This window comes from Pelodiscus sinensis, chromosome 5, assembly GCF_049634645.1.
Source record: "Pelodiscus sinensis isolate JC-2024 chromosome 5, ASM4963464v1, whole genome shotgun sequence".
NCBI classification, from domain to species: domain Eukaryota; kingdom Metazoa; phylum Chordata; order Testudines; family Trionychidae; genus Pelodiscus; species Pelodiscus sinensis.
This window is the reverse complement of record NC_134715.1, coordinates 88,910,539-88,932,913: the sequence shown is the minus strand read 5'-3', so window position 1 is coordinate 88,932,913 and position 22,375 is coordinate 88,910,539. Positions and strand designations below refer to the sequence as shown.

General features: G+C 40.6%; 1 protein-coding gene across 2 annotated transcripts in view; it reads right to left on the bottom strand.

Moving 5' to 3' along the window:
* GABRG1 (gamma-aminobutyric acid type A receptor subunit gamma1) overlaps positions 1–22,072 on the bottom strand; it is an 88,209-nt gene extending 66,137 nt beyond the window's left edge. The window contains exons 1-2 of one of the 2 annotated variants that reach the window (XM_075930486.1): positions 21,343–22,072; positions 2,632–2,780 (exon numbers count right to left, since the gene is read on the bottom strand). Coding sequence is in view for 1 of the 2 variants with exons in the window: in XM_006111939.4 (XP_006112001.1) it covers positions 2,632–2,780; positions 21,293–21,399 (256 nt within the window). In the remaining variant the exon portion in view is untranslated. Of the gene's footprint in view, positions 1–2,631; positions 2,781–21,292 lie in introns of both variants that reach the window. The other variant, XM_006111939.4, reaches the window with a different exon arrangement.
* Positions 22,073–22,375: the final 303 nt, after the last annotated feature.

Below are 22,375 nucleotides of genomic sequence, written 5' to 3'. Positions count from 1 at the left end.
TGGAAATAATTGAAAATCACTGATTTGGACTGTAAACTCTTCAGGGGAAGGCCACCTCTTCCTGTGTGTCTATATAATGTCTTGAAGCCCTGATCCCTAAGAACATCAAAACAGCAATACTGGGTCAGACCAAGATCCATCTAACCCATTATCCTCTCCTCTTACAGTGGCCAATACGAGGTACCCCAGAGGGAATTAACAGAACAAATAACCATTAAGTGATCCATTCCCTGTTACCCATTCCCAGACAACAGAGAGAATAGGGACATCATCCTGACTAATAGCCATTGATGGACCTTTCCTCCAGGAATTTTTCTAGCTCTTCTTTGAACCGTGGTACAGTTTTGACCTTTACAACATCCTCTGACAAAGAGTTCCACAGGTTGACTATGTGTTGTGTGAGGAACTACTTCCTTTTGTTGGTTTTAAATCTGATGCATATTACTTTCATTTAGTACCCCCCTAATTCTGGTGTTATGAGAAGCAGTAAACAACACTTCCCTATTTACTTTCTCTGCACCAGTCATGATTTTACAGACTTCAGACATACCCTCTTTAGTCATCTCTTTTCCAAAATGAGAAGTCCCAGTCTTATTAATCTCTCCTCATACATAAGCTGTTCCATAACCTCATCATATCTGTTGCTCCTTTCTGAAGCTTTTGCAGTTCCAATGTACCTTTTTTGAGATGAGGCAACTATATGTGCACATAGTATTCAAGACGTGGGTACACCATAGATTTATAAAGAGGCAATGTGATACCTCTGTCTTATTAGCCATTTCCTTCTAATGATTCCTGACATTCTGTTTGCCTTTTTGACTGCAGCTGAACACTGAGTGGATATTTTAAGAGGACTATCCATAACTCCAAGATCTCTTTCTTGAACAGTAACAGCTAATTTAGCCCCCTTCATTCTATATGTATAATTTGGATTATGTTTTACAATGTGTATTACTAATCAACATTGAATTTCATCTGGCATTTTGTTTTGTGAGATCTCTTTGCAGTCTGCTTTGGACTTAACATGAGTAGTTTTGTATCATCTGCAAACTTTACCACCTCACTGTTACCCATTTTCCCAGAACATTTATGCATATGATGAATAATACGAGATCCAGTACAGAACCCTGGCAGACACCACTGTGTACCCCTCTCCACTGTGAAAACAGACCATTTATTACTATCCTTTGTTTACTCTTTTTAAATCAGCTACTGATTCATTAATCAGCTCCCTCTTATCCCATGAATACTTACTTTGCGTAAAAGCCGTTAGTGAGATGTTCTGATGGACTTAAACAAAACACTATTAGTTTTAGGGTCTTCAGTTAGCTGTTCATCAAATTCTTTTGTAGCCTAATTATGACTTTTATACTACACTTGCCAGATTCTATGTTGCTTTCTATTTTCCTCACTAGGATTTAAATTCCACTTTTTAAAGGATACTTTTTTGTTTCTCACTAACTTTTACTTAGTCATTTAGCCACAGAGGCACTTTTTGTGCTTGTATTATAATATAAATGTAAGTTGAATCTTTATTATGATGTTTTAAAAAAATCTCCATACAGCTTGTGGGATTTCACATTTAGCACTTTACCTTTTTAATTTCTGATAAGAAGATATAATTTAATTAACTTCCTTATTTTTATCTAGTTTTCTTTTCTGAAGTAAGCAGTCCAGCTATATTCAGCTCTTGGATCAGATCCTGTGTTCCATTTAGCAATAAGTCTAGAATTGCTGCTTCTCTTGTGGATTCCAGAACTGGCTTCTCCAAGAAGCAGTCACTTAAAGCATCAAGAAACTTTATCTCTGCATCCCGTCCTGAGATGACATGTAGCCAGATGAAATCTTCATTATTATTGAGTTTTTTTATTTGTATAGCCTCTCTAATCTCCCTGAGCATTTCACAGTCATTGTCACCATCCTGGCCAGGTGGTCAATAGTAAATCCCTCCTGCAATATTCTTATTATTCAAGTATGCAGTTACAATCCATAGAGATTCTATAGTATAGTTTGGTTCATTTAAGATTTGTATTTCATTTGATTCAACACTTTCTTTTCACTCCCCCATCAGCACATTCTGTCTTTCCAATATATTCTGCATCCTGGTGTTGCTGTTCACCATAATTAGATACAAAAAAGCAATAACAAATAAGCAATGAGTTTAACTAAACCTGTTCATGAAACAGTGAAACAGACTGCAATGTATTGTCTCTAGCAGGGTTAAGAATACCAGGTAGAAACATTTTAATAAATATTTGAAGATTTCAGAGTAGATTTTGACAGTTCTATATGTGGAATACCTTCTCATCGGCGGTATCATATTTAAAATATCAAAATGAAACAAACAAGGAATTGCTGATGTTATCCATCTGATATTGCTTCAAATATTAAATAGTTTACATAGTACAAAAACATATACAGTATACAGTTTCTATTGTGCTTGCCATAAAAAGTAGAAAGTTATTTTCACATGTTCCATTTTATTTATATTCCATTTATCTAGCTCTGATTATAACATGAACAGTTGACTTGACAACAAATAGCTACTTGCCAACATTTCATTAAAGTCTATAGAATGTCTGCATTCTCTGGTTCATATTTTGTATTTACTATAAGGTGAGATTATTTTACCTCCAATGTCAGGCCGAAGTTTACTGTCATAGCCTTGAAGTAAGGAGTCCAATATGTGAGTGACATCTCCACCATGAATCTTTGGTGCAAGTACCCATGTTTTGTTCACTGTTAGATCTTCGTCATCTTCATCATCAGCCTTATCAGCACTAAAAGATAGTTGAATGAAATATGAGGGAAGAAAAATAGTGACACAAAATATATACTGCTGGAAGAATGAAATAATAATAAAAAAGAGTAAATATGGCAACCTAGTTATTATGCAGAAGAATGTTTTGAATGTATTTTGTTGCCAGAACATATATCAATTATGTGCAACTATTTTATTGCTTCTTTTTTATAATAGCAGAGCAAACCCAGTAGCTTCTCCAACTGAGAAATGTGTCGAGAGGAGAATTTGCCATTCAGAAACAATATCTGATCACAAATAAAGTGAAGCCGAGCGAAATCTTAACAGCAATTTTACCTTTATTTTGAGAGGCCAGGTTCCCTAAACTTTTCCCAATTCATCTGCTGTATTTAAAGTCACCATGCCAGGCGTGGCCAAACTGCAACTCATGAGCCGCATAGTACTCTCTTAGGCTGTGTCTACACTGGGCCACTTATTCTGGAAAAGCAGCCACTTTTCTGGAATAACTTGCCAGCTGTCTACACTGGCCACTTGCTTTTCCGGAAAAGCAATGACGATCTACTGTAAAATTGTCAGTGTTTTTCCAGAAAAAAAGTCGGGCAAAAGTCCTTTTCCGGAAAAACTGTTCCGGAAAAGGGCCAGTGTAGACAGCACAGTAGTCTTTTCCGCAAAAAAGCCCTGATTGCGAAAATGACGATCGGGGCTTTTCTCCAGAAAAACACTTCTACATTGGCCACGGACGCTTTTCTGGAAAAAGTGCTTTTCCGGAAAAGCATCCTACCAATGTAGACGCGCTTTTTCCGGAAATACTTATAACGGAAAACTGTTCCGTTTTAAGCATTTCTGGAAAAGGGTGCCAGTGTAGACATAGCTTTACTGTTAGGGTGCATATACACTGCACCAGGAGCTGAAAATAAGCTAAACAATTTGAGCTACACAAATTGCATGGCTTATTTTGAGTCAATTTCAAAGGGTACGTCTAGACTACATGCCTCTGTCACCAGAGGCATGTAGATTAGGCTACCAGGCATAGGAAAATGAAGCGGCGATTTAAATAATCGCCGCTTCATTTAAATTTACATGGCTGCCACGCTGAGCCAACAAACAGCTGATCAGATGTTTGTCAGCTCAGCGCGGTAATCTGGACGCGCGGGTGTCGACATCAAAGGCATTTGTCGACCACCCAGGTATACCTCATCCCAGGTGGCATACCTGGGTGGTCGACAAATGCCTTTGATGTCAACACCTGCGCGTCCAGACTACCGCGCTGAGCCGACAAACAGCTGATCAGCTATTTGTCAGCTCAGCGCGGCAGTCATGTAAATTTAAATGAAGCGGAGATTATTTAAATCGTCGCTTCATTTTCCTATGCCTGGTAGCCTAATTTACATGCCTCTGACAACAGAGGCATGTAGTCTAGATGTACGCAAAGTGTGGCACTGTCTACACAGCACTTATTTTGAAATAAATCTGTTCCAAAATGTCGCTTACTCCTTGTGGAAAGAGATATACCGGAATAGTGAGCCTGTTATATTTCAAAATACAGTAAAACTCCGATGGTCCGGCATCCGACGGTACGGCACTCCTGATGGTCCGGCACCATCAGGAACTCGGAAGTGCTCCGGGCAGCTGGACCATTGGAGCTGCTCTGCCCCCAGCTTCCCCTATTCAGCCGCTGCTAAAATTGACTAGCAGCTGAATCGGGGAAGGTGGAGGCAGAGCAGCTGGGGCGCTGCCGGGTAGGTCCCCTAGCGCTGAACCAACCCTCGGGGCTATTGGACCAACCGAGCAGCACCTCAGCTGCTCTAACCCAGGTGTCCCCGATTCAGCCGCTGCTGAAACTGACCAGCGGCTGACACAGGAAGCCCGAGGCAGAGCTGCTCTACCCCGGGCTTCCTGGAATCACCCCTAATCAGTTTCAGCAGCATCTGACTTGGGGACACCTGGGGCAGAGCAGCTGGGGTGCTGCCGGGTTGGTCCAGTAGCACCGAGGAGCGGCGCTCTGGGACCAACCCAGCAGCACCCCAGCTGCTCTGCCCCAGGCATCCCCAAGAGCAGCTGGGGTGCTGCCGGGTTGGTCCCGCTACACCAAGGGTCGGCGCTGTGGGATCAACCCGGCAGCACTCCAGCTGCTCTGCCCCAGGCGTCTCCAATTCAGCCGCTGCTGGTCAGTTTCAGCAGCGGCTGAATCAGGGACGCCTGGGGCAGAGCCGGACTATCGGAAGGGGGGGCTATGAGGGGTCTGGGGTGGCATCCCCACCCCCACCCCAGACTCCTCATAGCCCCCCCTTCTGATAGTCCGGCATACCTGATAATCCGGCACTCCCTGGGTCCCAAAGGAATAGCTATTTCAGGATACCTCTGATAGCCCAAAATAGCACTGCAGTTTAGACGTAGTCTTACAGTGCAGCCCTACACATGCCCGCCCTCCTTTCCTCCCCCCCCCTCTCACACACACACACACACTCCCCCCACCTACTGAGCAGAAGAGATCAAAACTTCTGCCCTGTGGTGAGATGGTGGAACTAGAGGCTTCGACATTGCACAGAGGGGATTCTAAGGGCTTTAGAATTGCAAGGAGGTGCCATCACTGAAGAGATGCATCCCACAAGGCACCGCCATAAAGCAGCTTGCACTTATCTTGCAGTTCTCAAACTACTGAACAATATTAACGCTAATGTTTTTAAGGGATGCTGAATCAAGGTCATGACATTAATGTTTCTTCAAGTGCTCAGTGACATCACTCCCAAAACAAGGGATGTAAACAAGTAGTCAACTATTCAACTACCCGATAAACATAAGCTTACTGGGTAGTCGAATGGCGTACTCAGCTAATCACTTCCCTCCCTTTGCTGGTTATGCTTCCCACAAGGGGAACAGGAGCCAGTGCTGGGGGAAGCTGGCTTAAAAACCAGTTCCCCCAGTACCATCTCCATGGTGCTGCCTGCACCCCCACTGTCTTTGTAAGAGGTAGTGTGGCTGGGAGGTAGGGAAGGCTGCTCCAGTAGCAGCCTCTGTCCGTGGGGGGTCCCAGTATGGAGCTGGATCCGTCCCCCTCTTCCCATCCCCCATGGACAGGGGCTGCTGCTGCTGCAAAGCAACCTCTGTTTGCATTGGCTGGTGCTAGCCCTAGTCAGGGGCTTCTGCCTATAATAGCATTTGGTTCTAGCCTCCAAATGTTCTAAAAACAGAACATATTTATTTTACTTGGTCCAAACAATGAGAAAAGATTCCTAAAGTATTCATGTTTATTTTTGTTTTTGGTTAGGAACCAAAAGCTCTGTGTCATTAATTTATTTGCATTTAAACATACTGCAGCAAGACTGCTATAATATTCATTTTTGTTTCTGTTGTTTGTGATCAATACATTTCATCAAGAAGGAAGAAATACACAAGGAAAATTATTATATACCCATTTATTATCTACCATTCAATTAGATAAGAAGCCATTTATAATTTATCACTGATTCAGAAGAAAAATGGTTGGAGTTTGAATGTGTCTATAGATCCACTCAGATTATCTCCAAAAGGTCAAAGAATGCCTGGAAGTAATTTTTTCTTCATTTATATCGAATGAGTGTGGACTTAAATATTCCTTTAAATATTTCTTAAATAGATTGCTAATGTATGCAATCTTTGTTACTCATCCATGTATTTCAAGGAATTTCTGTGAGTTTCTAATTAAACAAATTGCATCAAACCGATAGTAACAATGTAGGCATGGTGATCCCAGGATATTAGAGAGACACGTTGGGCGAGGTAACAACTTTTATTGGAAGGGCTCTGTGTAAACTCAAAATGTTGTCTTGCTTACCAACAGATATTACCACACTTAACTTGACCCAGCAGTATCTATGGGAGTCATACAATGTATCTTGACAAAGAGACAATGGCTTACATTAATTATAATAAAGCACATGGAACCATATAAATCCTAATTGTAATGCTAAGAGAAACAAAGATATTTAGGCAACAAAATGGAATGAAATCATCATCTATGGAAGAAGCTGCATATCAAAACTGCTTTAAAATGACTCTTTTCCATTGTACTCCTAGGACAAGATTTTTCAAAAGTGCCTGGGGGTGCATCAACACTGCATTTTAAAATCCAAGGCAGCAAGTCTCAGAGACCACACCTACAGACATGGTCTCACAGGGCTTATGTTATAGCATTAAAAACAACAGGGTTAACCTTGCAGTTTGGGCTGGCACTCAGTCTCTAAAACCCACTGCTCTGACTGAGCTCTAGCACAACCCTGAAATCTATACAGCTGTTTATAGCATTGTGGCAGGCACCTGTAGACCCAAGCTCTGAGTGTTACTCCTGCAAGTTTTAATACTTAGTGCAGATCTATTCTAAGCAACTAATGATCCTAAGTCACACTGAAAATCACTTAAGTGATTAGGAAAATCCCACCTTTAGTTTTAAAAACTTTTTAATTTCCTATAATTAATTAATGCCATTAAGATGCAGCATTATAAATGATGATCTACAGATTGCAAAAGTCAGTGCATGCTTTGAATCACTGAAGAGAAATGTCTACAATTCTTTGGGAGTGGAAAGTTTTTCTGGCTTATGTAGTGCCCATAGAATAAAGACTAGGCTGCTAAGGCTACATGCTGGATGTCCAGGAGTCTGGAGGAGCCCAGCGGTGTTCCCTACCCAACCCTTTCCCTGCGACAAATCGCAGAGTTGCTCAGTCTGTTCCTGAGGGTCCTACTGCAGTGCATGTCCTTACTACCACAGCAGCATCAAGACTTTAGTATTCACGGTGTTTGGCTTGCTGACAAAACTAGGCAGGCACAGCAAGGAAATTACTGTTTCAGCAGTTTAGAATTCAGCCAAAGCTCAATGGATTTTCATGGAATGAGCAAAAGGCACTTCTCTGATTCCCAGGGCTTTCCTTCTTGGAAAAAAAATAAAGAATCTACAGCAAAAAACTGAGGTGTTAATAACTATTCAAAAAGTTGTAAGAATTTTTTATAATGGAAAGTATTAAGCAACCTAGGTACAAAGTTCCAGCACCCCATTAGAGTATAGAAATCACTTTAGCTCCTTAGAGCTGAAGGACATTGCATAACATTTGACATCTTTATAGTACTGTATAGACATTACACAAATAGCCTTAAATATTTAAAGATTTCCATTAGTGGAGCTCCATACTGAACACTAAAATGAATAACAACAGAAGTCTCACAACTGCATGTTCATCTCTGCAGAATTACCAATTGCTATTATTTTACGTTTTGTCCCTGGTTTTTTTACCTAACGGGCTATTCTAACCACTGATTAAATTTAGTAAGAGAATATGGGTGTTGTACTGTCTTTGCTTTTCCCTTGAGCATAATGAATAGCTAGATTCAATTTACAACAAATTTTACATTGCAAGAAGACATCACTACTGCATGGTACAATTTTTTTTAAAGGCTCAAGCCCTGCAACTGTGATTCCATGCAGACAGATCTGCACCTACCAAACACTCACTAAAATAACAGGACTCCATGCATATACAGGGATTTTCCTGAGTGGGGTGACTTTAGGGATCGAGGATTTTTCCAAGAAATTCTGAGGGAATAGATGAAGTGGATATGACGATGTCCCCTTTTAGTGACTTTCCTGCACCAAAGATAAGAGGCATCAACTCATTACTAAAGGAGTTATGCCTTTAGCTGAAGTGGTAGGGGCATAACTAAAAGGTCCATTTGATTCTAGGACATTCTAAATATAGTATTTTAATGTATTCTGCCATAGTCTCCCCTCTTTTATCCATTAAGCACAGGAAAGAATTTAAATTTAACTTTTATTATTTCACTTTTCCCCCCTCCTCTCAACTTTCAAAATTCTATACTACAAATATAATCCTTTATAGACTACTAACATCAATGTCCATCAGTAAGATGGTACTAGGAAAACCAGAAGAATTTCACCCTCGCACCTTTCAGTTTTTTAAAATTCACTTAAATAAGTCCAGTGCTTAGGATTCTTATAAAATGCCCCATTTCTTATTTTGATTATTTATCCAGGATCTATATTTTAAATTCTCTCAATATTCTCCCTACCTAATGGCAAGTAAGGGATATTTTTATTTATTTTCTTGGCTGGCTATACTTCTCTGTGGCATAGAGGTGAAACCGTTGAATTAAAGACTGTAGCTTACTATCTAGCAAGGGTAGACTTGGGAAAGAAAAGAAGCCTTTTTATTACTGTACCATAATAAAAATAAATTATTGATACTCATGTATATTAAACCCACCCTTTGTTCTCAATATTCTGCAAAATCCTATCTACTAGAACTTTCCACTCCTCTGATTTTAGGAATTGGTAAATAATTTTACATTTTTATGTATACATTTATTTGCTTCCAGTTTCAGTCACAGGATATTTCGGTATTTCTACTGCATGACAGATTAACCTCTTTCCTCCTGTGTATTACTGGAAGTATAAAGTTATGGAAAATAGATACAATTTGTCTCAACACGATCCACTCTCTATGAAGCCTTTGAAGAATGTTTGTAGGTACTAAAATTAGGAATGAATTTTATAAGACTCTCAAACATTAAATATTTACTGTTCCATGGCACTACACTAATTATCATGGATTAAACTTCAGATTCTGAGTTTGACTATACTATGAATTATTTTAAAATAAAAATAAGCAAACAAAAATTTTATTTCTAAACAGATTGTTTTTATTATAGTAGTTATGATAAACTGGACAGCAACTACATATATATGGTTAAATGTAATTAGACGAAAAGTGCCCTAATTATGCTCTATACCCTTCAACTAACAGGAGACATTACCATGACTAATGAATCCTTGAGCATAAGTGACTAATGACTGAATAAGTCTTTTTAGCATCAGGCAACATGTTCATCTTTAGACTTTAATATCATAGATCTGTGTTCTACTTTTACTATGAGGGAAAATATTCAGATGAGCTTTACTTTGTAATTAATATCTGTGAGGTTATGCAATGAATTGTAAAAAATAGAGCAGTTATATTGGTCTGACAGATGAAGCATATGTAAGGTGAAGTACCACAACATTGTACCATTATGCATGCTGTAAATGCCTAAATGCAATCAATGACCATAAAGATTAAATGTTTTAAATAAAATGACCTTAAGAGTTCCAATAAATTACTTAAATGATTAATTATAGTTGATAAGACATTTTATTTCTGGATAATGGGAACTAATAGGGTGCAAATCACAGGGGAGTGTGCAGTTTTCCCTATGACTTTGTGCACTTGGACACTTCGTTTTCCTTCCTAACACAGAATAATACTTATAAAAAAAGAGGTATGATGAGATGTCAGTAAAGTGATCAGAACTTGGTCAACATTTCAGGTCACCAATTTTCTAAAAGAGCTGAAATTTACACCTACTTTTATGATTGTTGTGCACAGAGCATTGCACTTACTGTTAGCCCATTGTTAACCCCTTCATTGCTAATCAAGTAAAATCTCACAAACACCTTGGGAATGGAGGCTGTTTACAACTCTGAACAAAACATTATAGTCCCATAACAACTTAATTTACATAAGAGCCTTTGGTGAGGGACCTTGTCAAGGGCTTTCTGGAAATCTAAGTATATTACAGCTACTGGATCCCCCGGGTCCCCATATTTGTTGACCCCTTCAAAGAACTCTAATAGATTAGTAAGACATGATTTCCCTTTGCAAAAACCATGTTGACTTTTGCCCAACAAATTATGTTCTTCTATGTGTCTGACAATTTTATTATTTACTATTGTTTCAACTAATTTGCCCGGTATTGATGTTAGTCTTACTGGTCTATAATTCCTGGGATCACCAGACTATAGTAAATAGTTCTGCAATTTCACATTCCAGTTCTTTCAGAACACTTGAATGAATGCCATCTGATTCCGGTGACTTGTTACTGTTAAGTTTATCAATTAATTCCAAAACCTCCTTCAATGACACTTCAATCTGTGACAATTCCTCAGACTTGTCACCTACAAAGGATGGCTCAGGTTTGGGAATCTCCCTAACATCTTCAGCCGTGAAGACTGAAGCAAAGGATTCATTTAGTTTCTCTGCTGTGAGTTTATCATCTTTAAGTGCTCCTTTTGTATCTCAATTGTCCAGGGGTCCCACTGGCTGTTTAGCAGGCTTCCTGTTTCTGATGTACTTAAAAAACATTTTGTTATTACTTTTAGAGTTTTTGGCTAGCTGTTCTTCACACTCCTTTTGGGCTTTTCTTATTACATTTTTACACTTACTTTGGCAGCGTTTATACTCTTTTCTATTTAGCTCACTAGGATTTGACTTTCACTTTTTAAAAGATGCCTTTTTTCCCTCACTGTTTCCTTTACATTGTTGTTAAGCCAAAGAAGCTCTTTTTTAGTTCTTTAACTGTGTTTTTTTAATTTGGGGTATACATTTAAGTTGGGCCTAAGGGATTTTACTTTAGTCACTGTACCTTTTAATTTCTGCTTAACTAACCTCCTGTTCTAGCCTCCAAAACATTCCCTTTTCCCTACCCCTCCTCTCCAGTCTCATTGTTTTGGAGTCACAAAATTGAGCTGATTTGAAATTCAGTCTCATTTCCTGATGACAGCCTGACTTTGGAAAAATGGAAGATTGCAGCCTCACTTTTAAGTGCAAAGAATAAAAGGACAAGAAAGCCATTTTGCTAAGAGCAAATGCAATTGATGCTATCTCCCGTTATTGTCAACGTGGTGCCCATTCTGGATAAAGGGAAACATCATGAAGTTGAAGTCAGACATTCATGAAAACCCATTTAAAACCCTCTTCTGATTCATCAGAGCTTAGCAATATGTCTCCAAAGACATTGAAAAATCCCACAAATAATAAGCTCAGTAAAGGTAAGTTTAGTCACAGTAAAATGTTCACTTGAACGAGTTCTCTTATATTTTTGGATAAATGACCTTCAACACCTGATGCTTGCATAGCTGTCTAAGTGAACTTTGAGTACAGCCAGATTTATTTCTGGGTACTTGAAAAGGATATTGTCTGTCATCTCTTTCAGTAGATATGAAATCTTAGTTGAATCTGTGAATAAAGTCACTTACTGAAGAATAGATTCTAAAAGATATTCCATGTAAATGATGTTCTGAGGAGGTTAGACATTGCTCTCTCCTAGTTTACATATAATTTTAGAGAAAAAACTATCTGTAATAAACTTTAAATTGACTTCTTGTAATTATTTTTGCTATCAGTAAACAGCTGTAAAGATTTCACTGAAATTATCATTGGACCTAATGTAGCAGAGTTATTGTATAACAAGGGCTCTTTTGTACCATGTATGTTCTTCTGGTTTCACTTGAAAAGCTTTATTCAGACATTGAAGTACACAAAATCAATTTAAAGTCATTCGAAACCCTAACAATGTTTCCCATTTTACATAGCTGTCTAGAAGTTAGTTGAGTTTTTTCACTTAACTAACTCTATTCAGAGCCACGAGCACTTCTTTGTGCCAATTTCAAATGAGCTCAATTTTGTGACTCCAAAACAATACATCTTGATTGACAGAGGGATTTCAGATAAGCTGCTTTTTAATACAGGGCTTTTAGTGAGCATTTGCAAAACCTTATTTCCAGCATTTTGGAATTCTAAAGGACAACACTTAGATTTTCATGCATCCCCTCGTTTCATAATTTGAGATAAGAAATAAGATTCTTGTGTGACTAAGATAACATAAGCTGAAAAGCAAACAAAGAGATAACAGCTGGCTTCCTCCCCATCCCTCTCCTCCACAAACACACACAAACCTGAAATTGGCCAAATATGTTATCAGGGTCAGTTTAAGTTACATTTTTTATGTTTTTTATGCCTGTGAGAGAGTAAGAAATATCTTCTCATATGGTTTTTATGTCTTGGTTAAAAAAAAGTCTTCCTGGAAAAGGTTTTATCAGGCAAGGCTATGCAAATGCTATCTGTCTTACTGAGGACCATATATATCTTTTTGTTCCAACACAGATGACAGTAGCAATGGTTTCTCACTCTACTTCATGTTCACATGTCAATTCTCTCCAATGTAATTTTGAGGATGTTTCAAATAGTTTATTTTGGATGTCAAAACTTATGCTGCTTGATAATTGTGACATCCACTTTTGCATTTGAGGTACACATCTGCACTCATTGTGAGCAAGTCAGTGGCCTGTCTCATTACCATGGTCCCTTAAAGCAAGTCTTTGTATAGCAAGATACTTGAACATGCTCATTATTTTCAGCAAAGAAGCACTTCCTTCCTCCTATTCAGATATGTTTAATGTTACCACCTGAACATCAATAGGATTCTTATTCTGACTGTGCCAAAGAACAGCTAGACATTGTAAAAGTGACTGGGATTTTCAATTGCAAAATTCTCTTGTAGTAGAAACCATCTCAACTTTTTCCTCAAAGTATCTTCTGAAGTCAGGGTTCTCTCTCTATATATATATATAGATATCTATCTATCTATCTATACATATATACACACAGGGCTCGCCAAACCATGACGAGCCCCGCTCGCCAGGTGTGTGGTTTCATGCAGTTCTGCGTTCTGCTACCCGAAAGAGCCAGTGCAATCTACTTGCCACGGGCAAGTAGATTACATTATTTGTTGAGCCCTGTATATAAATAAACAAAAAAAACCTATCCTAATAAATAATATAGTCATCAAAAAATGTTATATCAATAACTGATAGTGAGGAGTTTACTTACTCAAATCCTGCTTAGTAAAAAATATTTGGAGTTAACAGGAAAATCAGAGCAATATGGATTGGAAAGTCTTTTAATGTTTTAATATCTTTCTGATGTTTCTAATAACATATGAGTCAGGTCGAAAGGGCCTTTGAATTTCTGAAGTTCATAGCCCCCTCTACTCTCCTCCCTCTCCCCCACCGCCCACTACCACCAACACACACACACACCTGTATTTTGGCCAGATCCTGCAATTAAATGTGTTATTAAATGTAAACAAACACACTCTAATGTAGAGCTATCCACCTAAATCAAACAGGGATAGATAAGTGGAGAACAATCAGAGGACTCAAGATAAAAGCATAAGCATAGATAATTTATAGTCTAAATTATTATATCATAAAAGGAGACAAGGCATAGAAAAAGGATATGATATTCCATGAATGCTGAGAACATGATCCAGAAGTACAGGCAGTCCCCAGGTTACGTACAAGATAGGGACTGTAGGTTTGTTCTTAAGTTGAATCTGTATGTAAGTCGGAACTGGCGTCCAGATTCAGCCGCTGCTGAAACTGACTGCCAGTTCTGACTTACATACAGAATCAACTTAAGAACCCCAAGCATCCCCAAGTCAGCTGCTGCTGAAACTGATCAGCAGCTGATTCCAGGAAGCCCGAGGCAGAGCAACTCTGCCTCGGGCTTCCTGTGGTCAGCGCTGGTCAGTTTCAGCAGCGGCTAAATCAGGACCCCTGGGGCAGAGCAGCTGGGGTGCTGCTGGGTTGCTCCAGTAGCGCCGCTCCTCGGGCAGCGGCTTTGCTCCGCGTCTTCCTGGTCTGCAGACCAGGGAGACGCGGAGCAGCTTTTCTCGCCTGGAGTACACGGGCGGCGGGACCGCAAGGTCCCGCAGTCCGTGTACTCCGGGGCAGCCCCGTTTGTAACTGCGGATCCGACATAAGTCGGATCCGCGTAAGTCGGGGACTGCCTGTACAATAAAGCCTTGTGTATTTGAAATGTGTTGCCCAGAATAGGATCACATCTCCTGGTGACGTCATGCAGAGCAATCTAGGACCACCAACATTGATGGTACTGGCCCAGCAACCATGAGAAAATTGACTCTCTAAAGAGAAACAAGACTGTAAGAAGAGAATGGAATTTCCTATATGGAGCACATGGGCAAAAAGGGATAGACTGTATTTAAGGAGGGAGCTTTTTTGAGCAAGAGGTGCCATGCATGTCCTTATCCCCAAAGACCTGGCTGTAGAGGGACAGTGCCCTGCCTGAAATGCTGACCCGATCTCAGAAGTGAGGTGAATGTAATGAGGATGTGTCAATATGTTATTTTGAATAAAATCTGTAACTCTAGTACTTTTTTTTTAGAGTAAAAGTGAATATGGTTAAGGAATTCCTTTGCTATACCAATATTAATTGAGAAGGTAGTGCAGTGTCAAGGCACCATGGCACTCCTTACCCCTACACAGAATATGCAGCTGTAGAGGACAACTGAAAATTTGGGGCACCACTAGTCTAATAATAACCTTAAAAATGAGTGGTCCTGTAGCACCAAAGAGACAAACAAAAATATAGATACTATCATGAGCTTTTGTGAGCAAAACTCACTTCTTCAGATGAGTATATGGGTTGTGCTCATGAAAGCTCATGATACCATCTATAGTTTTTGTTAGTCTCAACAGGTTTAAGGGTTTTATTTTAAAGTTGCAGACAAATACAGCTACCCCTCTGACACTAGTCTTAATGTCCATCCACCCATTCTTCCAACCCCTGGTCTTTGGCTCTGCTTCCTTGAGAGAGGATCTAGTTAACTTAAAAGTGAAAAAGCCTGTCAGACCTACTAGCAGACACTGAACCTGTAAAAGAGCCATTCAACTGGCATTTACCAACTCCAGTTATATACTGTCATATCTTTTTGGCAGCTATCCTCCAGATTATTGGAGATGACCTCCCAGGTGGAGCTGAAATAACCTACAGGATGGCCCTTCAATATGGCCACTTCAGAGCCAAGACCAAGACCACAATAATGTCAGTGGTAGAATTCCAATACACTGATGATGCCCAGGTCATTGTCACCTCAGAAGATGTGCTCTAAGCAATCATCAATGTTGTCAGCATGGACTACCACAGATTGGGACTGACTCTCAATGCTTGAAAGACCAAGGTTCTCTATTAGCCAACACCCACCATACCGTTATACGAACCAACCATCATAGCAGATGATCAAGTTCTGGAGAATGTCAACAGCTTCTCTTATCTCAGAAGCTATCTGTCCATCAATGCTCACATCAACAATTACATCCGCCATCGAATCTCCAATGCCGGCTCAGCTTATGGTAGTCTACAGACGTGTGTCTTCGATGACTGTGACATGAAGACGCAGACCAAAATTGATGTCTACAATGCTGTAGTCATCCCAACGTTGCTGTTTGGAGCTGAAGCCTAGACTCCCTATAGACAACATATTAAAAATCTGAAGAAATTCTATCAAAGGTAACAGAAGAGAATATTTGGCATCATGTGACGAGACAGAAGGACCAGTATTAGTGTCCTCACAGAAGCTGACTCTCACAACGTTGAGACAATAGTCACACACAGGCAGCTATGATGGTCTGGTTACGTGGTCAGGATTCCTGACACACATTTGCCTAAACAGATTTTCTACGCTCAGCTAAGGACTGGAATGAGGTCTCATGGTGTGAAAACGAAGCGCTACAGAGATGTTCTTAAGAAGAGATGTTCTTGATGTTGACACTTGGGAGAGGCAAGTGAAGGATCAGGTAAGCTAGAGGACCACCATCAAGAACAGTGCCCATCACTTTGAGGTCATGCAACATTTCCATGAAGAAGATCAGAGAGCTCGATGCAAGGATTGTGCCCGAGCCCAAATTAGCACCACTGGTGTCATTGCCGCTGGAGATAGAGATCTCATATGCAGCTACTGCCAGAGACTGTTCCTTGCCAGAATTGGCTTAAATTTCTCATCTATGCACTCATCAGTTATAGGTGTCCAAGGGGAAATCTTACTTGATTCGAGGGATCCCAAAGAGAGAGACTGTCAGGGTCTGAATTGATTGTGTTAGTCTACAGGACTTAGTTTAAAAAGTGCTTTAAAACTATTTCAGGAGAGTGGTACTGAATATTATTAAAAAAAAATCTCATCTCTAAAAAAATCATCCCCCTCCCCCAGGCTATCATCAGCAATAGGAGCATCCATTTAATAGTACTGCTAGGGACTCCTAATGACGTCCCTCCACTTCAGACTCTTGAGGTTTGAATAGCACTGCGTCTATAGTTTAGTTTCTTGAATTCACAGAAACTAAGGATGTAAAATCCCAGTTAATTGGTTAACAAGTTAACCAATTAAGGGGAGCACAGGGTAGCAGCCCTCTGCCCACTGCAGCCAGGCTGGAGCATCCCTCCTCCCTCACAACTGCAGGAAGGGGCTCCTCCAGACAGCTAAGAGCAGCCCCTGCCTGCGATGTGCCTGGGCTCACCACAGACAGGTGTCACTCTGGATGGCCTCCAACCCTGTCCAATTACCCAGAACCAATAAGCATCACCCATTAAGGTTAATGTTTAACTGGTTAATCTTTCACATCCCTAACAGAAACCAGATATTATCATACATAAGAAATTGTAACTTCACTGTGGGTTCAAGCAGAAACTGAGATGCCAATTCTGCCAGCTACACTGCAGGGATAGACCCTTGAATCCTTGTGGAGACTAATTAAGGATAATGGGAGTTTTCCTGGATTCTTTTTTCAAGATTTCTTTCTGAACAGGTAATTGGGATCCTCTTCTTCAAATAGAGGGATAGGTAGGTCACAAGACCCTCATATTAAAGTGACTGGCAAATTTTTAATAACCTCTTTCATGTTTGCCAAAGTCTAAAAGTTTCCTTTTAAGTCTCTTGTAAAGGAAGTATAATTATTTCCAGAAGAGTTTCTTCTCAGTATTTAACTATACATGAGTTGTTACGCTGTGTATTAAATAAAGAAAATGCAAAAAATGAGGTGAAATGCTAATAAAACAACCTTCGATTAAAAAAACAAAACCAGTTACAGCTGCTAATGGACAACAGTGTCCTGCCTCATCCCATCATATACCAAGCACATAACAGGAAATAAGTTGTTAATAACATGTAATTGTCCATACAAATACATTATTCTTATAAATTATTAAGAAATACATATTTTACCACAATAGAAAATATTTTCATTGATAGACTGTTGTGAGAAAAAAGTAACATTGTTTCTACCTGGAGTTCAGTATATAAATATTTCCATAAAGGATACATCAAGAGGGAATAAAATTTATTAAATATTTGTATCCATTATTGACATGCATTTGACGAAGTGGATCTTTGCCCACGAAAGCTTATGCTCCAATAAATCTGTTCATCTATAAGGTGCCACAGGACTTCTTGTTGTTTACGCACATCCCTAGCAGTAACTCAGTGTTACGAACAACCTCCATTACTGAAGGGTTTATAAGTCTGGGAAAAAAATTATAATTGTTCTTTCAAAAGTTTACAACTGAACACTGACTTAATACAGTTTTGAAATTTTATAAGCAGAAGAAATATGTTGCTTTCTTTCCTTTTTTTAGTGCAGGTTGAGCCTCTAGTCTGGTGCCATCCTTTGTCCAGCATGATTTTAGTTACCCGTTTGTTCATTTATCATGAGTGTGGCCAAGTTTCCTGGAGTCTCAAAGTTTGTCTATAGTCATCAGTTCAGGCTCTCAGTGTTCTGTACTGTTATTTAGCTCTAATTCACTACTAAACATCTTCTAAGAGCCCAATAAGCAGTTGACGTGTTGGTAATGCTGCTAAACAATATCGACCTTCTGTGGACCAGGAAAATTCTCTGGTTTGGCACTAGTCAGGTCTCCAGGGTGCCAGACTGGAGAGGTTCAACTGGTATCTTACTTTTAACACAGCACTTCATTGTATTTACTTTTTGGGCTGCCGCCATCTGATTTAGAGTCTGGTCCCAAATGAGGTATATGATAGACTGATCAGTTCATAATGCTGAGATTTCATTGTACATGGTTGTGTTGGAACAATCATACATAACGGAAAAAGCACCATAACCTTATTTTCACCTCAGTAAAGGTACCAACCATCCAACATCCTTACACAGAACCGTACACAGAATTGTACAAAAAGAACAGAAAAGGGAATTCTGGTTTGGTCTGTTTGGGTATATCTACACTGCAGTGAAACACAGTAGCTGGAGTTTGATAAGATTTGAAGACAGGATGTTGGAAGGTTAGTATCTGAAAGCACATTAAGGTTTTCATGAACATGCGACTCTAGGTGGTCACCTAAACTAAAAGCTAAGTACTACTACTGGTACTCACTAATTTTTTGTTTCCTTGCTTTTAGATTTACATTAAGTATGTTACTTCCAGAGCAGCCATTGGGGATTGTAGGTATTTACACATAAGAGCATACACATGAAACAAAGAATTTCCAATGTAGGTCTTTTGAAGATGGTGTGATGTGAAAGATGGGGACCTTGTATCAGAGTTTGGGGATCTCCTATCCTAGGCAATTTTTTGAAAGTGTCTGCAGTTTGGGGCATTGGGGCAATTGCTGCTTTATAGAATGGTTTACACATGAGAGTCAAGGAAAAGCCATCTGTGACAGAGATTAGAACAGAATGCAGAGAAGCAAAATATTCCCTCCATTCTTATTTCACCTTAGTGGCAGAATATTAAGAACAGCTTCAAATAGCCACAGAGAGCCCCTGCAGAACATCAGTGAGCTGTAACAAACTACACATCAGAGACTCAGTCACTAGAAAACATATCCATTTGTGGTCACATGGAAAAATGCTAAACAACAAACATTAATAATTAGTCCCTTAATCAAAAGCAAGCTTGAAAACAGCTGATAGAAGTACATACATACTTAGATTGAAGTTTCCATTTTATCTAAGAAGAGATTGTGCAGCCCAGAATAAAATAATTCATCCAAGATAATTTCTTCCTCTCATTGGCAGGTTTTTCATTAACCTATTTATAAATCTACTGCTACTTAAATATATACAATTTAAAATTCATACCTGTTCCTCTAAAACAATTTTATTTTTAATGTGTAAAAAATGAGTTGTCATCCACAGTTATTTAAAGATAACTCTTCCTATATTTGAAATTTGGTCTTTGAACTGATAAAATGATACATATGTTTTTCTCTCAACTCCTTGATAATTTCCTTCATACCTGAGGCACAACATGTTGCTTAAGAAACATTCTGAAGCTGCACAGTTGAGCTGGTATCATTTCCATCAATGCCTTTGAAAAATGTTACCTTAATCTGACAAGCTTTTAAAAAAGAAACAGACAATAGTACATCCCTCAGAAAAAGGCAATCAGTCGTTTTTCTAACGGTAGTTCTCTGATGATGACACATAAGCTAAGATCTGCACACTTCATACAGATTGACAAATGATAGGTCACCATGGGAGAGGGCTAACTTTTAATGGATTTCTTTAAACCTCTGCTAATGGATTTCTTCCCATTCTAGACATTACACAGCTGCTGCATCATCATCTATGAATGATAATTTGCTGCATATAATTAAAAAAGCTAGAGTGCAGTGGACAATATTCTATTGCATTTTATAGTTGCTTAATTTTTATTAAAGAATAAAGGAATAATGTGTTACCTCTGAATTAACAAAGATGCAAGTAAAAAAACAAAATCATTGTTCTCTCTTTTATGGATATTTATAAATATCATATTGGCATGGTAGAAAATGTTTTCTTCAGAGTCCATATGATCAATCTTCCAATCCCTCTTAACGCTTGCATTTTCCGCTTCACAGACTTGAACAGTACCTCAGAACCTAGTCAACTGTTCCATAGGTGTTCCATGTGCCTGATCCTAATTCCATTAGAGAAAAAGGGCAAAACCCTTATTGACTTGAATTTTGCAGGATCAGGACCTATGTCCTAAAGCCAATACCACCAATACCGTGGTGGAAAACTAACATACAATAAGCAGTTGCCTTTCTTTTTGTACAATATATATTGGTTTATTTCTTTTTCAAATGAATGATTAGACTAAATCATTTTCCAAATTATTTAGTTATAGCAGAGTATTTTCCCGCTGCAGGAACAACCACCAGACACTTGTCAGATGACAAGGATTTATTTTTCACAAACTAAACCAAATCAATAAATGCATACAACTACTCACTGCTAAAAATGAAACTCTGGTAACTTTCAGACTTCATGGAATAATTCTTTTCGTTGAGCATTAAGGTCCTCCAGGGAAACAGGTGAAACAAGTATGTACAAGGTCTGATAAGATTCCTAACTGTACTGACTTCCACAGTGCCCCCCGACCCCCTTCCCCATGCAGTGAACATCGAGTGATAAGAAAAATGCCATGTCTTAAAAGAAGGCTAAGTTGAAGATCACTTACTGCAGCGAACCTGAAACAGGGGCTCCACAAGCGCTTGGAACTCAATGACAAAAATATCGAGGAAAGTTTTACTTTGTCAACATCAGATTCACACTGGAGGTAGCTGCGAAGAGTGCTATTGTTTATGTTAAGATTTGATGTGTGCCCACAACAGGGCACTCCCCTTCCTCGAGAGCCCAGTTCTCTCAGGCAGGTGAAAGTGATGCAAGTGAAAGCTGAAAGTGATCCGACAACAAACGTAAAAGAGGAGCTGGGTGATGGGGGGAGCGAGGGAGGAAAAGAGCGGGACAGACCGGCCCGTGATCTCCGTATTACATTGGGCTACTACCCCGCGCAACGTCCCAGAGCGATCAGTAAAAGGAGGGAGGGAGGCTACTAAGCAGCTACTTTAGGTCCCGGCGTCACTTGTACTTACCCGTTCCCCCAACGCACTGACAATAAGAGAAGCAGAAGCTGAAGCCTCACCCTGCTGCAGGGACTGCACAGAGACCACGGGCAGGAGGGCCGCCTCTGTGAATCCATGGGCGTTAAGTCTCTCTCCTCTGCTCGTCTTACAAGTGATTCTCCAGGAGTTACTCTGCAATCCCGGGGTCCCCCCAGCAGGTAGGCGCGAGAGGCGACAACCCCCCAGCCAGGTAGGGTTCGACTCGAACAGGACCGTGCAGCCTGGCCAATAAGCTCATCAGGTTGCTCCACACATTCTCCGGGTAAGTGCTAGACGAATCAAGCCCTCGCGGGGGCGGAGCCTGCTTACTAGCAGGCAAACCTGCTCGGCAGGGAGGTTGGCGTCTTTTTAAGCAGGAGGCGAAACAAACACAAGCCGCCACAGAGGGGCGTGGATCGCCTCGCGCCGCTTGAGCGAGACCCCAGCGCGGAGGGAAGGGAGCGAGCAGTGCCTCGGCGAGCGGGACGCAGTTGCAAAGCGCTTTAAGACAAAGCAAGGCGGAGGCGCCTTGTTGGGTGTGCGGGGGACAGCGCTCCCGGGGGCAGAGCGCCAGCTCGTGCCCGCCCGCGGCCAGGGACCCCGCGGCGTGGGGCTGAATGCCTCCCCAAGCAGAGTGCAAGGGAGCCAGTGGCGTGCAAAGCCCTGCTAGCGCCTCCGCCCACCTGCCGCTCCTGCCTCCCACCCGCGGGCTGCAGAGGACCGGACGCTGTAGCCCGTTCCCGCGCGCGCCCTTAGCAGGCACCTGGAGGCACCACTGAGGCTGCTGCCCACTTCCCAGGCCCGCGGCGCTAGAGCGGGCGGCCGCAGTAGGAGCGCCTGTTTCTCGGGCGGTTGCTATGGGGATGGGATAAGCTTCTGCCCGCCGCGCTCAGTCTCTGCAGCCGCCACTGGCGGAGGGGCAAAGGGTTCACCCCACTTAGCAATGACAGTGGTTGGGGGGGGGGGGGTAAGGGCAGTGCACCTCCCAAGTGCTATTTTGAGTCACCTATGCAGTCTCCCACCATCTACTAGATTAATAATGCCTGATCCCCTGCCCACAGGTCTCCTCCGTGG